Source organism: Raphanus sativus, chromosome 7, assembly GCF_000801105.2.
Source record: "Raphanus sativus cultivar WK10039 chromosome 7, ASM80110v3, whole genome shotgun sequence".
Taxonomy (NCBI): domain Eukaryota; kingdom Viridiplantae; phylum Streptophyta; class Magnoliopsida; order Brassicales; family Brassicaceae; genus Raphanus; species Raphanus sativus.
The window spans coordinates 17,080,410-17,101,486 of NC_079517.1; the positions used below are offsets into that span (position 1 = coordinate 17,080,410).

Sequence of the window (21,077 nt, forward strand, 5' to 3'; positions counted from 1 at the left end):
TCTTTAACAAAAAAGTATTATAGTAGGCTTTCTAATCTATTTTGACATTGATTCTTGTAGAATATTAATTCCATAAATAAAATACCACTAATTATGTTCGAATGAAATATCATTTTAAAAAAAAATTCAGTATTTGAATTATGCCCTCAAAATATCATAAGTAAAAATGTCCAATAAGTATACTTTCAATTAAAGTATCTTATCAAATTATTTTATCTATAAATATTAGTAACAAAAATTTATAGAAAATATGCCACTTTAAATTGGATGCCCTAATCGATGGCTTGGGTGGCTTCCCCTCTGGGCCGGCCCTGGAATCTGCAGGTATGTTCTTACAGAGATACAGTTTAATCTTAAGGAATCATGAAGATAATAGCTTCAATACTAACGTTTTCTTTAGACTGTGGGCGTGGTACTACTGGTTCAAAGTTTAGTGCGCCAGTTTCGGCATGACGTTTAAAATGACTCTAAGCAATGAATGGTTTTGGGTTTATACTAAAATAGAACTTAATCTTGACATTCTCTTTACCTTAAACCTAGATCATGGCCCGCTCGACCGAGCGGGAGTCAATTTTTTTTTTATCTTTGTTTTTACTAAATTTTATACATGATCGCAATGTGTATTAATATAAAGTTTTGATAAATAACAATGTGTACTAATGTATTTAAATAAGCAATGTGTTTAATTACTAAATTTGATTTTTAAATTTTATGATAACGTAAAGTAGATTTTTCTATATTATTTAAAATATATAGTGCTATATATTTTGTATTTTCAACATTTATTATACAAAACTTACATTGGGGTATTATTTATATGAAAATATGTGTAACATAATATATTTATATATTATATAAACATATGCGCACCCGCACGAATTTTATTTTTAAAATGTATTCTATATTATTTAGTTTTATGTAGTATCGAGTTTGTATAATTCAATTTTGTGTTTATAGAACAATATCAAAACTTTCTTTCGTATGTAAAAATAACATTTTGCAAGCGCGAGTTGTGTCTTTTTATTGTAACACAAAATTTTATATAAAACTTATGTTTTTTGTACATTACGAAATTTAATTTTTTAAAATAATTATTACGTAATTTCAAAGTGAATTTTATCTCTGAGGTCTAATATATTTGGTGTGTAATGGTTCAAAGCATTTTCGATGTATATTATATTTCAGTTTGGTTTGTTTTTAGTATTATTGTATAAGTATAATACTATACAATATTATTATATTCTATACAATATATGAAGCTATGTGTTATTTGTTTTAGAAAGTAGATTAGGCCCAACGTAGTTATTAAAATAGTCATATCTTTATGTATGTGTCTATGACTTATCTACCTAATGTTATTCGCACCAATAAAATCAATATGGCCAATGAAAATATACTGATCAATTTAAAATGAATTGTATGGGGTAATTATAGAACAGTTAATATTTTTAGTATTCTTAGTATATATCTTATTTAAATCGATATGTAATAAATGTAAAAGTCATATATGGAATATGGACAAAAAGAAGAAATGTATTTAAGGAAATATATCAATGCAAAGTTAGACTATGGTATGTATTATATAAAGAATGAGACATTTAATTTAAATATATGAGGTCCACCTTTAAAAATCTACCTAGAAGAAGTTGTAATGTTCCTGTTTTAACAAGATAGATGAATTGATTGAGTGATTTGAATCAAACATATTTGCTACAATATATGATTATTTTGAGTAGAAAACAGAGACCTTCGAAGAAAACATTTTTAGGCTGTCAAAGCACTTATTTAATAATTCATGTTTTTATTCCATTACCAACAAGTTGGAAAGCAACAATGATTAAGAAAGTAAATATTCAAGAATCTCAAATACAATCCCAAATCCCGAGAGTATGATCATTTATCATTGAAGCAACAGCAAACGTTATTCATACATAATCCATGATCGTACCCTTTAGGTGTGCACTCGGTGAAACATGCATGATCATCATAATGTCCCACACATTGGTGAAAACAAAAAAGAATAGGTAATTTTGATTGTTCGATCACTGCACATATACAACTCCACATTAGTATTTTAATCTAGAATAATTGCACTCCCTACACACCAAACTCACCCTATTTGCATTCCACACACTAAATCCCCCAATTTTTTTCTCCCCATCACTACCATTTCTCCCTCCATCCTATGGCAAATCCCTAATATCCAATTTCTTTTAGGATTTTGAGCAAATTCACTCTTTAATCTATACTAGATTTTGATCCGCACACACGTGCGGGTATTTGTTTAACTTATATATATATTGTTGTGAACAGCCGTCGTTTAGGTTAGAAGAAGAATAGAGAAGAAAACGTATTGAGGCAAATACCCATTTAGGATTTCTTATTAATGATGTGATAATAATTTACAAACCCTTAGACCCATATTTATACAGCCTCAAAAAAATCCGATTTCCTTTTCCCAATAGAAATAGTAACTTTCCTAAACCGAAAAGGCATACCGTACCTTTTACTGGGCATTTTACTGGTACAACAGAGATTTAAGACAAACAGATGCAATAAACACCACCTTGACGAAAAATCTCTACAAAACTCCTTATCCCGTCTATCTTCTGGGGGGAACCTCCATTGCTTCTTAGCATTGGCAAACACGGAGCAGATTCAAGCAATGCTTGAACTTCTCCGTTGTAACAGGCTTGGTCAACATGTCAGCTGGATTCTCCGACGTATGCACCTTCTCCAATAAGACTTCTCCAGAAGCTGCTAACTCCCTTATCTTGTGAAACCTTATACGTATGTGCTTCGTCCTTCCATGATACACTTGATTCTTAGCCAAGCATAACGCACTTTGACTATCACAGTGTAGCTGAACACCTTCTTGATCAACACCCAACTCGGATACAAGTCCTTGTACCCATACTGCTTCCTTAGCTGCTTCTCCAAGTGCCATGTATTCAGCTTCAGTGGTTGACATCGCTACAATACCTTGTTGTACCGATCTCCAGCAAATAGGTGCTCCTGCAAGAGTAAATACATACCCCGTAGTTGACCTGCTATTATCAAGGTCTCCACCATAATCTGAATCCACGAACCCAATAACTGAATCATGCACTTCTCCACCAAACATAAGCCCATAGTCACTTGTACCTCGCAAGTATCTTAGGATCCACTTCACAGCATCCCAATGTCTCCTCCCAGGATTCGACATGTACTTACTGACTTGACTAACTGCTTGTGCTAGATCCGGTCTTGTACACACCATTGCATACATCAAACAACCAACTGCGCTAGCATAAGGAACCTCCGCCATATCTTTGAGTTCTTCAGCAGACTTTGGACTTTGCTCTGCTGTAAGTATGAAGTGCTTCGCCAATGGTGTAGAGACTGGTTTTGAATTCGACATATCAAAACGTTCTAACACCTTCTCAATGTAGCTCTTCTGAGAAAGCCATAACCTCTTAGAGCTTCTATCCCTGCGAATCTCCATTCCAAGAATCTTCTTTGCAGCACCAAGATCCTTCATCTCAAACTCTCGTCCCAGTAACCCTTTCAAACGACTTATGTCATCCATATCGTTTGCAGCAATGAGCATATCATCAACATATAACAGCAGGAATATGGGAGAATGGTCAAGGGACTTGACATACACACAACAATCGTACTCGCACCTTTGATAGCCTATTTTCATCATATATGAATCAAACCGTTTGTACCACTGCCTTGGAGCCTGCTTCAAACCGTATAAAGACTTCTTCAATCTACACACCAGATGCTCTTCTCCAGGCTTAACCAAACCTTCAGGTTGCTCCATATATATTTCCTCCTCCAACTCTCCATGAAGGAAGGCCGTTTTCACGTCCATCTGCTCAAGATGCAGATCCCAAACAGCTACCAAACCCAACACAGCTCGTATGGAAGTGTGTCGTACTACCGGCGAGAATATCTCGTCGTAGTCTATTCCTTTCTTCTGCGAGTACCCTTTTGCCACTACTCTGGACTTGAACTTCTTAGGTTCTTTCACAGACATCCCTTCCTTCTTCTTGTAGATCCACTTGCAGTCAATTGCTCTCTTCCCTTCAGGTAACTCCACAAGATTCCAAGTCTCGTTCTTATCCAGACTTACTGCCTCTTCCGTCATAAAACCAATCCATTCATCCCTCTCATCGCTATTAATAGCTTCATGATAGGTGGTAGGATCATCCATCTCGACCATAAGAGCATAGTTGACCATGTCTTCAAACCCGAACCTGACTGGAGCCTTTATTGCACGTTTTGGTCTTCTAGAAACCAAACTCTCCTCTGTTCCACGTTGAACCTCTTTCTGTGCCACTTCCACAGACCGCTCATCACTAACTTCATCTGGTTTATCTGCACCAGACTCCTCCTGAGTAACTTCAGAATCCGTGATAGTCTCAATGGTCACAGGCACTCGGTCTGATATCGCCTGCTGCACCATATACTGCTCGTCAAAGACCACATTTCGACTAAACACCCTTTTCCTTGCCTCAGGATCCCATAACTTGAATCCTTTAACACCTTTCTCAAAGCCTAGAAAAATGCACTTCTTGGATTTTGAATCCAGCTTTGATCTTTCATCTCCCGCAACTAGCATGTAAGCTGGACATCCAAATATCCTCAAGTTTGATAGATCAATATCTACCCCAGTCCACACCTCTTCTGCGACCTTTCCTTCTAAGGAACTTCTTGGCGATCTATTGATGAGATAGACTGCCATGTTTACTGCTTCCGCCCAGAACTGCTTTGCTAACCCTGCATTCAACCTCAAACACCTTGCTTTCTCTGCAATCGAACGATTCATTCTTTCAACGACACCGTTTTGCTGAGGTGTTTTACGCACTGTAAAGTGCCTCTGAATGCCATGCTCCGCACAAAAGTTCTGGAACTTCCCGTCAGTATACTCTGTGCCATTATCCGATCTCAAGTACTTCACCTTTCTCTCCGTCTGATTTTCTACTTCAGCTTTCCAAACCTTGAAGTTTTCGAACACCTCAGATTTCTGCTTCATGAAGTACACCCAAACCTTCTTAGAGAAGTCATCGATGAATAAAACGAAGTATCTTGATCCTCCCATAGATTGCACCCGAGTTGGCCCCCACACATCAGAATGGACATAGTCAATAAGACCTTTTGTCGTGTGTTGGCCCGTTTTAAAAGATACCTTGGACTGTTTTCCCATCACACAGAACTTGCAAAACTCCATCTTGCAGTCCTTCAACCTGTCCAGAAGACCCCTTTTCAAGAGCTCTTTCAAACCGTGTTCCCCAATGTGGCCCATACGCATATGCCACAATGTTGTACACTCCGACTCAGAAACTGCAGCTGCAGCACCACCTACAACCACGTTCCCTATCAACCGATATACGCTTCCAGCTGTCATCTGTCCCTTCATCACCATCATAGAACCTTTGAAAACCTTCAATACTTCATCATCATCTGATTTGTACTTGAAGCCGTTTCTATGTAGCAACCCCAGAGATATCAGATTCTTCTTCATGACTGGTATGTGTCTGACATCAGTTAATGTCCTGATAGTCCCATCATACATCCGAAACTTGACTTGTCCAATGCCCACAACACCACACGCCTTGTCATCCGCAAGTCGAACAGAGCCCATGTTTCCAGCCTTGTACGTTTCAAACCACTCCCTGTTAGGGGTCATGTGGAATGAAGCGCCCGTATCCATTATCCAGGTATCTGAGTGATCACCTGACGTAACAGCAAGCATATCTGAATCAGCTGATCCTTCCGAGTCTTCCACCTTCTGAACCATGTTTGCAGAGTTCGATGTCTCCTTCGAATTCTGCCCTTTGTCCGGACAGTCTCTCCTATAGTGGCCAGGCTTACCACACCTATAGCAGACTACTTTCTTCCCGAACTTTGACTTTGACCTTTTCTTGCTAGTATCATCCTGCTGCTTCCCCCGCTGCCTTCCTCTATCCTGACTGACATACAGCCCGTCACCTTGAGAGTTGTCACCCACGCCTGTATTCTGCCTTCTTTCATGGTGAGAGAGTAGTGCTGCAGAAACTGTCTCCAGCTTTATGGTCGTTTTATCGACTGTTAGAGCTGTTAACAACGTCTCATATTGAGGAGGCAGAGAACACAGCTAGATCATGGCTTGATCTTCGTCCTCAATCTTCACATCCACACGAACCAGATCCCCGATGATTTGATTGAAGTTGTTGACGTGTGCAACCAGATCCCCGCTCTCAGACATCTTCAAACCGAACAACCTCTGCTTAAGGTATAGTTTGCTAGATAACGATTTTGACATATACATCTTTTCCAACTTATCCCACATCTCCTTACAAGTTGTGAGGTCCATCACCTGATGTGTTATGTCATCCGATAAACAGAGTCGAATCGTCGAGACGGTCTTATCCTGCATCTCTTCCCAATCATCCTGATCCATCACTTCCGGTTTCGTCTCCAACAGAGACTTCTTCATCCCTTGCTGCGTAAGCAATTCCTTAACACGCCGTTGCCACAGACCGAAATTTCCCTTCCCATCGAATCTTGGAACATCGAACTTAAGAGAACTTCCTCCGGTCATCCTTTAGGGTTCGCAACCTGGCTCTGATACCACTTGTTGTGAACAGCCGTCGTTTAGGTTAGAAGAAGAATAGAGAAGAAAACGTATTGAGGCAAATACCCGTTTAGGGTTTCTTATTAATGATGTGATAATAATTTACAAACCCTTAGACCCATATTTATACAGCCTCAAAAAAAATCCGATTTCCTTTTCCCAATAGAAATAGTAACTTTCCTAAACCGAAAATGCATACCGTACCAACAAACCGACAAAACTCTGGTTCGTAGAAAAAACAAAAAAAATATTAATTAAATTATTAGTTTTAAAAATAAAATAAAAATAGAGTTTGTGACAAACTGTAATTCACAAGGTATTGCCATTTTTGACGTTTTTTTTTCTTTTTGAGTCTGTGATGTCTCTCAAAGACTGCAATTCACAAGATATTTTATACTTTTGTGTTTTGATGTCTTTGCAAAACTTTTGCGATGTATTAAGAAATAGAAGATAATGATCAATAAATTTGATTTCCACCAAATTCAAACACAGAAAATCAACAACTGTCATAATGAAAATTAACAACCATCGCAATGTTGCACCCCCCAGATGTCAACCTTGATAACGAGTGTCGCCCGCAGATGATTTAAGACACACAGATGCAACATATATATATATATTCAATCTAGTAATACTGAATCAACTAAAACCGAACTAAATAAAGAAAATAGTTTGGATTTGGTATTACTGAATATACCGAATAAATAATATTTTGTAAACAATGCGGTATATGGATAAGGTATGGTATATAAATCGACCAAACCAAATAAACCGATTAATTAAAATATAGTAGCATAACTATATGTAGATTATATAATATATTTAATAATATATACATAATTTATTTTATTAATATGATTTTCATATTTAAAATGTTAATATTCATATTTAAAACATAATTTTCAATTTTTTTAGGCAAATATATGTGCTATTATTTATTTATTTAATAATAATATGGTCTTACTAATTTTATTATTTTTATTTTATGAAAATTATTTTGTTAGTAAATTAGTATGTTTATTAATTATTTTAAATAGTAAAATAAAAACATAAAAAATATATTAATGTTTTAGTAAAGCTGATATCTAATTATATAACTTAAAATTCACAAAATGTTATAAAAAATAAATATATTTATGGGTTTTGGTATAAAACCGAATAAACCGAAAACTGATATTTTTATTGTTTATTTGTTGTAATTTATTTATGGTTACATAAACCAATAGTTTGTTATACCTATGTTTTTAGATATACATATTTGTATATATAATATTACATATTTGTTTTAAATGGCATGTTTACACATAATATTTTTTTTGTTTTTATGTCATAATTGTTTTTGTAGCTATATGTTAAGTATTTTTTATAACACTGTATTGATTAAACCAGTGTTGTTAAACCCGGACCGAACCGGCGGTCGGACCGGGTTGAACCGTGAACCGGACACCAAGTCGGGTTGGGTTAATGCTAAAACCCAACTAAAATTGAACCGGTTAAAAACGTATATTGAACCGTTAAAAACCCGGGAACCGACGACCCAACAAACCGACAAAACTCTGGTTCGTAGAAAAAACAAAAAAAATATTAATTAAATTATTAGTTTTAAAAATAAAATAAAAATAGAGTTTGTGACAAACTGTAATTCACAAGGTATTGCCATTTTTTGACGTTTTTTTTTCTTTTTGAGTCTGTGATGTCTCTCAAAGACTGCAATTCACAAGATATTTTATACTTTTGTGTTTTGATGTCTTTGCAAAACTTTTGCGATGTATTAAGAAATAGAAGATAATGATCAATAAATTTGATTTCCACCAAATTCAAACACAGAAAATCAACAACTGTCATAATGAAAATTAACAACCATCGCAATGTTGCACTAATGTGTATAATTTTTTTTAAAAGGTGATAAAAATTTATAGTGACCTGGAGAATAAATTTTAAATGTGTTTTTTTCTATTGATTTAGATTTGAACTATTGTAATTTTTATTTTTGTTACTACATTTCAGTTTGCTATTTTCTAAAATATGCATATCATATTATATATAAATATTATTAAATTCAGTTTAATACATCAAACCCGGTCGAACCCAATCAAACCAGATCGAACCACACTGACCCATGATCCAAAATATTTTCGGTTCGGTCGCCGGTCCGGTTTTAAAAACACGGGATTAAAACCAATTGAAATTTAAACAGCCTATCAATATTATAACATATAATAAGAAGGTTATGAATTATTTAATATAGATTCCTTTTATTGTTAAAGGTTTAACAAATAGAATATTCTTTTTAGATAAGCCAAACGTGAAGTGGTGTGCAAGTTGGTTTAATAATTTTGTTAAATGATGTTATTAATAGTCAGTGGCATGTCATTGTAATTATTGAGAAAAACTTAGGAATAAGTACAAAATGTGCTTCTGTTTTAATAGATTAGACTAGATTATGACCCGCTCGACCGAGCGGGTGTCATTTTTCATTTTTCTTATCTTTGTTTGTACTAAATATTATACATGATTTGCAATGTGTGTACTAATATAACATTTGAGAAATAAAAATATGTTTAGTTACATCGAATAACTTTTTGCGTCCTACAGTAAATTATATGACCTATATTTAATATTGGACATCGTATAAAAAAATCCAAAACTTGTAATTAGACTTATGCATAAAAAGTAAGAAAATAGATAAATATGAGTTAATATAGTATTAAAAATTGATACATTAGTTATAACATTTGTAAGAAAAGAAAAATATTGTAGAAAATTTATTCTGTATAATATTAGATTTGTATAGTTGTATCCATAGTTTTTATAATAGAGAAAGTGTATGTATTGTGAAAATATTTTATAAATCACTTTATGAAAGATCATAACTGTTTTGGTCGATTGTACATGTCAACATAATTGATTTATGAGTATAATTTTTAATTGTAATTGGTTCTTGGTTAGCTTTCTAAATACTATTATTATACTAAAGATTACGAAGATACTGAAGATATGAATTTAAACTTGGTTAGCAAGATTTTTAAAAAGTAGATTTTTTTTGAAAATTTAATTAGCTAAAATAGTTAGGAATGTGATCTACATTTTTAATAAATATTTATTTGTATAAGTGATAGTATATATTTCAAAATTTAACTGATTACATAATTATTTAATATGACATTTATAAACCATCAATTGAGTAATTTATAGTTTCTATTGAGTAATTTTATTTTATCTTGTAAACCATCAATTGTATCATTCATAATTTTTAGAATATGACCCGTATATCTGCACAAATCTATTTTTTTGTGAATCAAAAATTTATGATAATGTATAATAAAATTGTTGTATGTATTAAAATATATGTAACATAATATATTTATATATTATATAAATGATTATTTTTATGTGACTTTTATTTTTTAGTTATTACTAATAAATCATAAAAATAATTACATAAATTTAAAAACAATATTGTTCATTAACTATTTAAAGATAGGTTTATTAATTATTTTCAAACACACACATAAATAATAAAATAGGAAAAATGATATATGTTAGGTTTATTAATTATTAGTATGTTTGAGTAATAATACACTCTTATTTAAAGATATTTTGATTCTGTTTAGTAGTGCAGAAGTCGAGCTATGCGTTTGACTTTATTTATAGATACATGCTAAGATATTAGGGTATCTATCACGTAAGATTAGTTTTTTAAAAACTAAATCACAATTTTAGATTATAATTAAGATATGTGAAGGATAATAAGGAAGGTATCACGTTATTTTAGGAAAACAATATTAAAGCTATTATACGTTAGCAAGATATAAGGTTGACAAAAACGATTTTTTTCATTTAATTTAAAATCTTGCGATCTTTTGTAAATATGCTAGTGGCAATCCTTTGTAAATATTAGGGAAAAGTTAGGATTATTTTATTTTTGTAATTCTGTTTTAATAGATTAGATTTACATTCCAAATAATGGTTTGTCTTCACAAAGTTCTTTATAAAATATACATACACTCTCATACACACTATATTATTTGTTATACCAATAATATATTTTATACAAAACATGAAAAAGATAACTGAAACATAAAAAAAATCTTTTGTAAGAAACAACATACCCGACACGGCCGAAACATTGGAGTAAAACATCGAAATTGCTAGTATTATTAGCAGAGAAAGAGTTAGAGAGATTCTAGTGACACCCATTATGTATAGTTTTAGTATAATAGTATTAGTTGTACTACGAAGAAATTTGTTCTGTTCTATTGTTTTCTAGTCATCCGTATTGTATTTATAGAACTCTTTTCTCAAGGTATATAAGTTTCAATTCAATATTTACCAAAAAGGTAAGTTCCAATTGTCAACCCCCCATCTTCCATATTTAGTTTAAAATAATTTTATTTGGTAAGAGAAGTATTAAAATATATTTGTAAATATATATTTGCATTTTTGGAGTTGACTAAATAAGTATATTTGCATCAGAGTCAAAGCGATTTCTGGTTATTTGGGTATTGTATAAGCTGGCAAGCGCAAAGATCACACACCAAACCTCACAAATTCGAATAAATCTAACAAAAGCTACTAGTAAATAAAATAAAAGTATACATTTATGTTTGTATTAACAAGTGTGTAAAATTTTAAACATAACTAGAGATTGATCTGTACGGGTTTGGGTTTTCTAATTTTATAATTTGTTTAATGACATTTTAAACATAGGTAAATTCATACAAATTTATCCAGATCTGGAAAAACTTAAATCAAACACTGTTCGAATTTTTTAATACTCAAACATAGTTTAATTTTAAAGTGAGAGGAGCAAATGGGTCAGTGGTCGCAACCACCTTTGCTGTCATCTCACCAAGCCAGGGTTCGAACCCTACACCTGTCTCTATTAAGAGGAACTACTAGGCCATTGTGCCACATAGTTAAAAGTTGAATTTTAAAATCTAACAGCCTGATACTTCTAAAATAAATGTCCATATCTAACTGATTATGTAAACAAATAAAATAATTTTGTTAACCGGTTTGAATTATTGTCACTAATGAAATAATTTCATTTAATACGTGAAATTATTATGGTTAATACATAAAATAAATGTTATCAAATTATTATGGTAAATATAATTAATGAAGTAACTTGGAAGAATGAAAAAATGTAAAATATGTAATTAAACATTTAAATGAAAACAATAAATGAATTGGTTAGAATGAGTCGAAAAGAAAATAAATATTTGTAAGAATACACTTAAAATTATGCAATGCAAGTATTATTTTGTACTTCAATTTTAATAGAAAAGATTATTCGAAGGGGTAAAATGTTAGTAATTGGCTTCTTGTGTTTTAAACTTTAATCTGGTTACTAAATTTTGATCCGCGTTTTAAAAGTGCGATTATTTTTTTCTTTCCAACTTTTATATAAATGTGTCAAAACGCATATGTTGTTTGAACCAATCAAAATATATGTTTTTGGTTTATTACAACCGATTTGATTTTACTCAACCAAAAAAGTGTGCTATATTTATAGTAATTATTTTTGTTGAGAGTTTCACAAAGTTTCGATGTGGGACATTTACATTTTATAAATATATTTAATGTGTTAACAGTTATAGAGATTTATGTATAAATTATTTCCTAAAATCTCAAGGATATATCATATTCTAAATCTTATTAGATCCATAAAATCTTGTTAAACATAATTTATATCATATTGTTTATTTTTAAAACATTAATAAGGAAACAAATAACAAAAATATAGAGAAATATATTTGGGGATATATGTTCTTAAATGTCCAAAATACGCTTTATAATAACACGATTCTTTTCTTTGCAAGTTTCATATATATGTGTCAAATATTTGTAAGTTCATGTTTTTGTATATTATTAAAATTTTATTCAAATGTCTGAAAAACATTTGGAGTTCAATGTTGTAAAGAGTTTTATATGGTAATAACATTTTCTTTGCAAGTTTCATATAAATGTGTCAAATATTTGTAAGTTCATGTTTTTGTATATTATTAAAATTTTATTCAAATGTCTGAAAACATTTGGAGTTCAATGTTGTAAAGAGTTGGCATGTGTTTTATATGGTAATAACATTTTCCTCGTTGAATTAAAAAACTTGGCCGACTTTCTGGCTTTGAAGCTGGAAAAACGCTAGTGGAGGCAACCTACCGTGATTTTGGCTATTCGGCATAATAAATCAGTAAATTTTTAAACGGTCGATGTATATAACTAAACAATATTAATCGGATTAATTGCCTAAGAGTAATAAAACAATTATGTTTAAATACAATCAAAAAGATAGGCTTTGAGTTTACTATAGCCCATTTGATTTTACTCAAACAAAAGAGCATGCTATATGTATAGTAATCATTCTTGTTGATGAGCTTCACAAAGTTTCGATGTGAGATATTTACACTTCATATATATATATTATATATATATATATATAATATATATATATATATATATATATATATATATATATATATATATAAGATCTCAAATATATTTAATGCTGATAGAGATTTTTTGCAAAAATAATTTCCCAAAATTTCGAGGATATATTATAATATTTTAAATCTTGTTAGGTCAATAAAATCTTGTTAACCACGATTCATATTATATTATTTATTTTAGAAAATATTAGTAATGAAACATATAACAAGAAAATAGGGAAATATGTTAAGTGGTTTAATGTTTTAGAACGTCTAAATTACCTTTAATGAATGACACAATTTTTTCCTTTGTAAGTTTCATATAAATGTGTCAAATATTTGTAATTTCATGTTTATTTATATATTTTTAAACTTTAATTCAAAATGTGGGAAAGCATTTGGAGTTTAACGTTTTAGGGAGTTGTTCATGTTTTTCACATGATGACAATATTCTCCTCGTTGAATTAAAAAAACTTGGCCGAATTACCAGTTTTGCAGCTGTAAAAAACGTTAATAGGGGCAACCTACCGCTATTTTGACTACTCGGCACAGTAAATCGGTAAATATTTAAACAGTCGATTTAAAATAACTAAACCCTATTACTTAGATTAATTGCCGAAGAGTAATAAAAAACTGATTAAACTTAATAAAAAAATAGGCTTTGGATGTACAATGACCCATTTGATTTTACTCAAGCGTAAGATCATCTATATTTATAGTAATAATCATTCTTATTGATGAGTTTCACAAAGTTTCAATGTGGGACACTTACACGTTCTATTTATAAAGATCTCAAATATATTAATGCTTATGGAGATTTTCTGCTTATATTTTCTAAAATCTCGTGGATATATAATATTTTAAGTCTTGTTAGATAAATAAAATATTGTTAATCACGATTTTTATTATATTATTGATTTTAAAATATTAATAAAGAAACAAATATCAAAAAGTTAGGGAAGTATGTGAGGTGGTTTAATGTTTTAAAACTTTCAAACTACCATTAATGAATGACATGATTTTTTTTGTAAGTTTCGTATAACTGTGTCAAATATTTGTAAGTTTAAATTTTATATATTATTAAAATTTAATTTAAAATGCAGAAAAGCATTTGGAGTTCAACGTTTTAGAGAATTTTTCATGTTTTCCACATGGTGAAAATATTCTCCTATTTGAACTTGGAAATATTGACCGATTTTGGCCACTGGAAAAAATAAATCAGTAAAGATTTAAACGATTTCAACATAACTAAACGCTATTATTCGATTAGTTGTCGAATAATAATAATTTTTTTGTTGTTTAAACCTAGTCAAAAAGATAGTTTTTAGGTTTACCATGGTCCGTTTGATTAGTCAAGCAAAAGAAAATGTTATATATTTATAGTAATTATTGTTATTGATGAGGTTCGCAAAATTCCTTTTCCACTAAGTTGCTTAGGATATATATATTTTATGTGTAAATTATTTTCTAAATTTCGGAGAAATATTGATAAGGAAACAAATAGTAAATAAATAGGTAAATATATATTAGTTTATTTGATGTTTTTAGAATATCAAATATGAAAATAATCGTTCACCAGATTAGAATTTGGAAAACACAGTTTAATGCTAAACCATTAAAGAAATATCAAAGTTAATCTGTAGGAGTAGTTAGAATAAAATATTCCAAGTGTAATCTGTTTTTAATAATATAAACTAGATTTTGACCCGCCTTTTAAAAGGGCGGATATGTTTCTTTGGCAAATTTATGTTTGTAACAAATGTATTTCAACATAAATGTATATCAAGTGTCTTAATGATTTTTGTTAGGAGTGGTTTTTTAGGTTTATGTTCATTTTCATTTATACAAAATGTTAGTATTGTGAATGGTTGAAAAAAAATATTTGATTAGAGAATAAGTAATTTTAAAGTTTTCTATTTGTATTTCAAAAAACTTATTCTATTATAATAGATTTTCAAGCGGTGTTTTCATATCTAACCAAGACCTAATGATTGAACAAACAGAAAATCTGGATTTTAATGAGATTTGTATTATGTCGTATGAAAATATATATTTTTTAGTTGATAAATCTATTTTTTTGTTTATTATTGATATGAAATATGAAAATATAATTTTTTGGATATGAAAATATAATTTTTTTTGGTTATTATGATAAGTTTGTATTTTTTTTATGTTTAGATCTAAAATTTAATTTTAAGATGTTAAAAAAATTGAAAACTTTGCTTTGGTAAATCATTATTATGTAAAAATGTAATAATAATATCTTTTTTAATTTACATGTATATATTCATATGAGATATTTAAATAATATAAGTTTGAATGTTTTAATTATGTTTTACATGTATATATTTGTTTGAATGTGTGAGTTGAATAGGAATAGGGTGCTAGCTATTTATAATATATATCAGATTTAAGTTGCATGGTTAGGTTATAGGAGAAACTTGGAGAGAACGTTGGGGGATATTATCTTGTGTATCGAATATATTTTAGGATTTGTATTTGGAAAACATAATTAAGTTGTTACCATGGATTATATGGCGTGCGTGATGACGAAGTAAATCACGCAAATATATTGATTTCTGTTTCTATATTTTTACTTTTCAATCAATGCGATTAAACCGGCAGATCTTATTTATGTTTCTATATTATTTTATTTTCATAATTTATTGTTGGTAACAATTACAGAGAATATTCAATTACAGAGAATATTCTATGATCTGTTACTCATAAATATCCCGAAATTTTGCGATCTGTTTATAACGATTTTTGGTTATTGATTATTTTGGTTTATGCGTAAAAATTCAAATTTTTTTGTTTGAATATTTTGGATGCTGGAGGAATGGTCTACAAAACAAATATGTGATTTCTCATAACAAATAATGGGTTTGTATTACTATTGGACTAATTTGAACTGAGTTATGGTTTATAAATTTCTTTTCGACTGTAATAGTGCATTAGCGTAGGGTTGGATGGTTTGAATAGGGTTTAGGGTGTGATTAGAGTTTAGGGTATAGGGTTATAATTAAATGGGTTAGTTAAAATAGTCGAAAATGGGTTAGGTAAAATTTTAAGCCCAGTGATTCAAAAGTTCGAAGTCCATTTCGTTTAAATAAAACACTGAAAAAAAAAAGTTGGGTTGTCAATTTATTTAAAGAATGGATTAGGCTGTTAGGCTCGTAGAAGAAGATGTTTTACAGTTTAAAATGGCGAATTCAGTTTAAAAAGTTAATAAAATGGGCTGTTTTGTAATTAATTAGAATTGTTTAGTAATTATTTAGAAAAGTTAGGGGCATGTTCATAAACTGCCTTCTTCTTTAATAGTATAGACTAGATTTTGACCCGCCCTTAAAAAGGGCGGGTATATTTTTTGTTGCAAAATTATTTTACGTAATAAAAATTATGATTTTTGATAAATTATATATTTTAACTTTTTATGAAATTTATCTTCAATATACGTATATGATTTATTTTTGTTATTTTCAATATTACTAAAATTTAGAAGACTCTAAATAATTCTAACCCGTAATATGATTTTATTTATTTAAACCAAAGTCAAACTTATTTTACACTGATTTTCTAATTTAAATTAGCAATATTTCATATCTTCAACACTCTTGTATTGAAAAATTCATTTGTGAGTTTCAAAACATATTCTATAATTTTATTAAATTTAGTTTATGTGATTTAGTTTTTATTTTAAATGAAAGTATTTTTTAAGAAGTTGCGATAATTAAGACCCGTATGATTTTGTTGATTTAATTATTTGTTATTTCAACTTGATTTTATTTTGAGGTTTCATTTTTTCAAAGAAATCTATTATTTAAATTAGGAAAAGACATTAAATACTTAAATCTATCATTTAAATAAGAAAAATACAAAATTCTCTACTATCTTTGTTACCAAACAAAATTTAATTTTTTTAAAGACTCCTATCCTTATTACCAAACAAAAGCTTAAAGGTACTTCTACTTTAATAAGATAGATACTATCGGTCTAACCAGATTAAACTCATACCATACTTTTGTTCAATTGATGACTCGGAAATAGAAATTATGAAATTGTTCAGTTAGATCTCGGTTTAATGCTTTTGTGTTTGTCGAGAAAAATCGTGTGCCAGATGTGAAACAAAATTTTGTACGGACCGATTTGAATGCTTCTTTGTTAAATCCGTTTCTTAATACCCGGTTTGACCAAAAAAATTACCTGGTTCGACATATTCTCTGTTGGTTCAGAACATATTTCAAGTAAAGGGCAAAACAGTCATTGTCACGTCACCTGAGATCAGTTTGAAACAGGTCTTGTCTTTACACATTACTCAAGTGTTGCCGGCGAACCCTAAAGACTTTCCCTTCTCTCTCTCCAAAAAATGTCTCTATCCTCTCTCTCTCTAGACTCCAAGCCACGATTCGCCGTCGGAGCTCCATCTCACCACCGTTATCCACTGCTCCACCACCCTCGGAGCTTCATCCCCTGCTCTCCTAAGCGTCACACTATCTCCGCGTCCCTAAGCGTCACCGCTGACTCAGCCGCCACTAAGTCCCTCGAACGAATCGACTCACTGAGTCAAGTCTCAGGCGTGTTAGGTTGCCAATGGGGAGACGAAGGCAAAGGCAAGCTCGTTGACATCTTAGCACAACACTTCGACATCGTTTCTCGTTGTCAGGTAAAAGAAATAAAGTTATCACCTTTCGTTAACCTTAAGACATTAGCATCGTTAAAGGTTAAGTCTTTTTGATTGAACCATAGGGTGGAGCTAACGCTGGACACACGATATACAACTCTGAAGGAAAGAAGTTTGCTCTTCACCTCGTGCCTTCAGGTATACTCAACGAGGACACAACTTGTGTGATTGGGAACGGAGTTGTGGTTCATTTGCCAGGTCTCTTCAAAGAGATTGATGGTTTAGAGTCCAATGGTGTCTCCTGTAAAGGAAGGATCTTGGTCTCTGACCGTGCTCAACTCTTGTTTGATTTTCATCAAGAGGTTGATGGGCTTAGAGAATCCGAGCTTGCTAAGTCTTTCATTGGGACGACTAAGAGAGGCATTGGTCCTTGCTACTCCAGTAAAGTGATAAGGAATGGTATTAGAGTTGGGGATCTTAGGCATATGGATACTTTGCCTCAGAAGCTTGAGGTTTTGCTAGCGGATGCGGCTGCGAGGTTTTCGGGGTTCAAGTATACTCCGGAGATGCTTAGGGAAGAAGTTGAAGTGTACAAGAGATATGCTGAGAGGTTGGAGCCTTACATAACTGACACTGTTCATTTCATGAATGACGCGATTTTTTCGAAGAAGAAGAAGGTTTTGGTTGAAGGTGGTCAGGCTACAATGTTGGATATTGACTTTGGTACTTATCCTTTTGTTACTTCTTCTAGTCCATCAGCTGGTGGGATCTGCACAGGTCTTGGTATCGCTCCGAGAGCTGTTGGTGATCTTATTGGAGTGGTAAGTAGCTTTGATAATGTTCATATCATACATGTGAGTTACAATGAAAGCGATGAGATGATGATGATCTTGTTTTTTCAGGTGAAAGCATACACTACAAGAGTAGGTTCAGGTCCATTCCCAACAGAAAATTTGGGACCAGGTGGTGACCTTCTTAGGTTGGCTGGACAGGAGTTCGGCACTACAACTGGTCGTCCTCGTCGGTGTGGCTGGCTTGACCTTGTTGCATTGAGATTCTCTTGCCAGATCAATGGATTTGCATCACTTAATCTTACTAAGCTTGATGTACTTTCGGACCTGGACGAAATCCAGCTTGGTGTCGCTTATAAGAAGAGTGATGGGACTCGTGTGGACTCGTTCCCTGGTGATCTTCGTCTTCTTGAAGAATTGCAAGTAAGTTTTGTTCTCTGACATATGTTTGACCAACACCTTTAGTAGATAGGGCAACTTATCTTTTTATTAAGTTGATTGTAAACAAAAAAAAAAGTTGATTGTAAACATTACATGTATGTAGGTGGAGTATGAAACCTTACCTGGATGGAAGTCTGACATATCCTCAATAAGAAACTATGCTGAGCTCCCAAAGGCTGCACAGCAATATGTTGAGAGGATTGAAGAACTAGTGGGTGTGCCCATTCATTACATTGGTATTGGACCCGGTCGTGATGCCCTTATATATAAATGATTGTTAGGTTCGGCTCTTTTTTGGCTCTTCCTCACCCCTAAAAGCTTGATGGAGCATCAAGTTATTACTCGCTTTCTATCTGTTGCATTGTTTCTTGTATTGGAATAAAGATGAATTATGTGTGTTAAGCAGTGAGTTTGTTGCGTTCTCGAAGGTATACGCTTTCATGTTTTGATCTGTAGATATTATTTAGACCTAGTCTACGAGACATGAAGTGAAACGAAAAAGACAGTTTCTACATTTAGGGTCACATGGATGTTACCTATATCCCTCTTAGATTTTTTTTCCGATTTAGAACAGTGCAGGCAGTTGAAGCTTTTTTGAAGGGTGTTAATGGATCATGTGATGTGTCTTTATGTTATTCTGTTTTTGTCCTTTTCTATATGATGGCATGTTTTGTTTTACATGGTAGGTAAGCTTTTTGCATGGTTACTTGCTCAAAACATATAACATTCTTGCAGGACTGTGACATTCACTAGTTTTTACTAACTCTTCAGGAGAAAAATGAACAAGTCGTTCATATTTAGAAGTACACTTGACATATTTTTATTGCTGCACAGTGCACTGAGAGCATATCACTTTCCTACCATGTAGCTATTTACACTCAAAAACACTACACTTAACTTAAACCACACGTGTACTTCTGAATCTGATCTATAAGTAGATTTTTACTCATCTAATATTCCACAGAAGTTCCAGATGGAAGGGAAACCTAAATCATTCTTTTAATCATCATAGCTTCCGAAACAGTCGAAATGCATAACTGAGGTTTCAATGCCTGGCATATCAATCATCGTTTCCCAGTTAATACTCTGATCTGTGAAAGGACTTTCAATTTCTTCTTGACACTCTGCTACTTGGCTTGCTTATGCTCGACTCTTATCCTTCAAGATCCCCATCTGCTGAAGAAACTCATTCAGGTCCATTTGTGGTTTGTTCTGATCATCTTCCAACATCTTTTCTGTTTCCCATGTGCTCGTCTTTTCATCAAGAAAGCTAGTAGTAGTATTAGCTCTCGATTCGGTAGAGGGAGAGCTAGATGAAGAATAGGATTGAGATAGAAGCATGTTTCTCTTGAACTCGTCTAGTCTTTCCTGGATAATGTGAAGCATAGGCTGAGCATTCACGTTAAGCATACACAGCGAGAAGAAAACATAGAGATAAACTTCTTTGAAGGTACCCGTTTAAACCTCTGAGTGTTGTTCACAAGAGGCCCATGTTTTCTTTGCTGAAGATGAGGTAAGTTGAGATAAATGTCATGCTCAGGACCATATCGTTTCAGCAGCTTCATCATAAGCCATGGCTGCTTCTTCAGCAGTAGCAAAAGAGCCAAGCTAGAGTCTTGTCCTCTTCTTTGGCTCTTTGATCTCAGCCACCCATATTTCCCCATGTCCTTTGCCTTACTCCACGGTACCTACAAAGAGCATTTTGTGGACCGCCTTTGCCACGGGCAAGACCTATCTTCCATTGTCTCATTGAGGATGATCTCTCCATGTAAGTTTAAAAGTGTTAGAAGAAAGATAGAGGTAATAATGTGGTGATGTGGGAAACGAAATTTAGAAAGAGCGAGTGTATAAATGAAAAAATTACACCAGAAAACAGTTTTAAATCTATATTATTAAAGTTGAAGTACAAAATGGAGATGTTTGGAAACAAGGATAATAGAATAAATGAGATATATTTAGTAATATGGATAGTAGAATAAATGAGATATGTTTGGCAACACGGATAGTAGAGATGTGTACTTTCTTTTATTTACATATTTAGCCATTATATTTTCAGTAAATTAATAACAAATGAGAATTGATTGGAAACATGAATAACATAATTAATACTTCTTTTTATTTAAACATTTAGCTAAATAATAAATTTAACAACCTTCTTTCTATATTTCTTTTTATTTAAAATTATGTCA

At 32.0% G+C, this 21,077-nt stretch overlaps 1 protein-coding gene and 1 pseudogene across 1 annotated transcript; one reads left to right on the forward strand and one right to left on the reverse strand.

The window, feature by feature from the left end:
* The first annotated feature begins 17,332 nt into the window (after window positions 1-17,332).
* Window positions 17,333-19,309, forward strand: LOC108814968 (adenylosuccinate synthetase, chloroplastic). Its single transcript, XM_018587623.2, has 4 exons — window positions 17,333-17,698; window positions 17,782-18,477; window positions 18,559-18,870; window positions 18,992-19,309. Exons 1-4 carry the CDS (start codon window positions 17,402-17,404, stop codon window positions 19,160-19,162), a joined length of 1,476 nt encoding a protein of 491 aa, XP_018443125.1. The 5' UTR covers window positions 17,333-17,401; the 3' UTR covers window positions 19,163-19,309.
* Window positions 19,310-19,421: 112 nt separating this feature from the next.
* On the reverse strand, window positions 19,422-20,656 carry LOC108816886 (dehydration-responsive element-binding protein 2F-like; annotated as a pseudogene).
* Window positions 20,657-21,077: the final 421 nt, after the last annotated feature.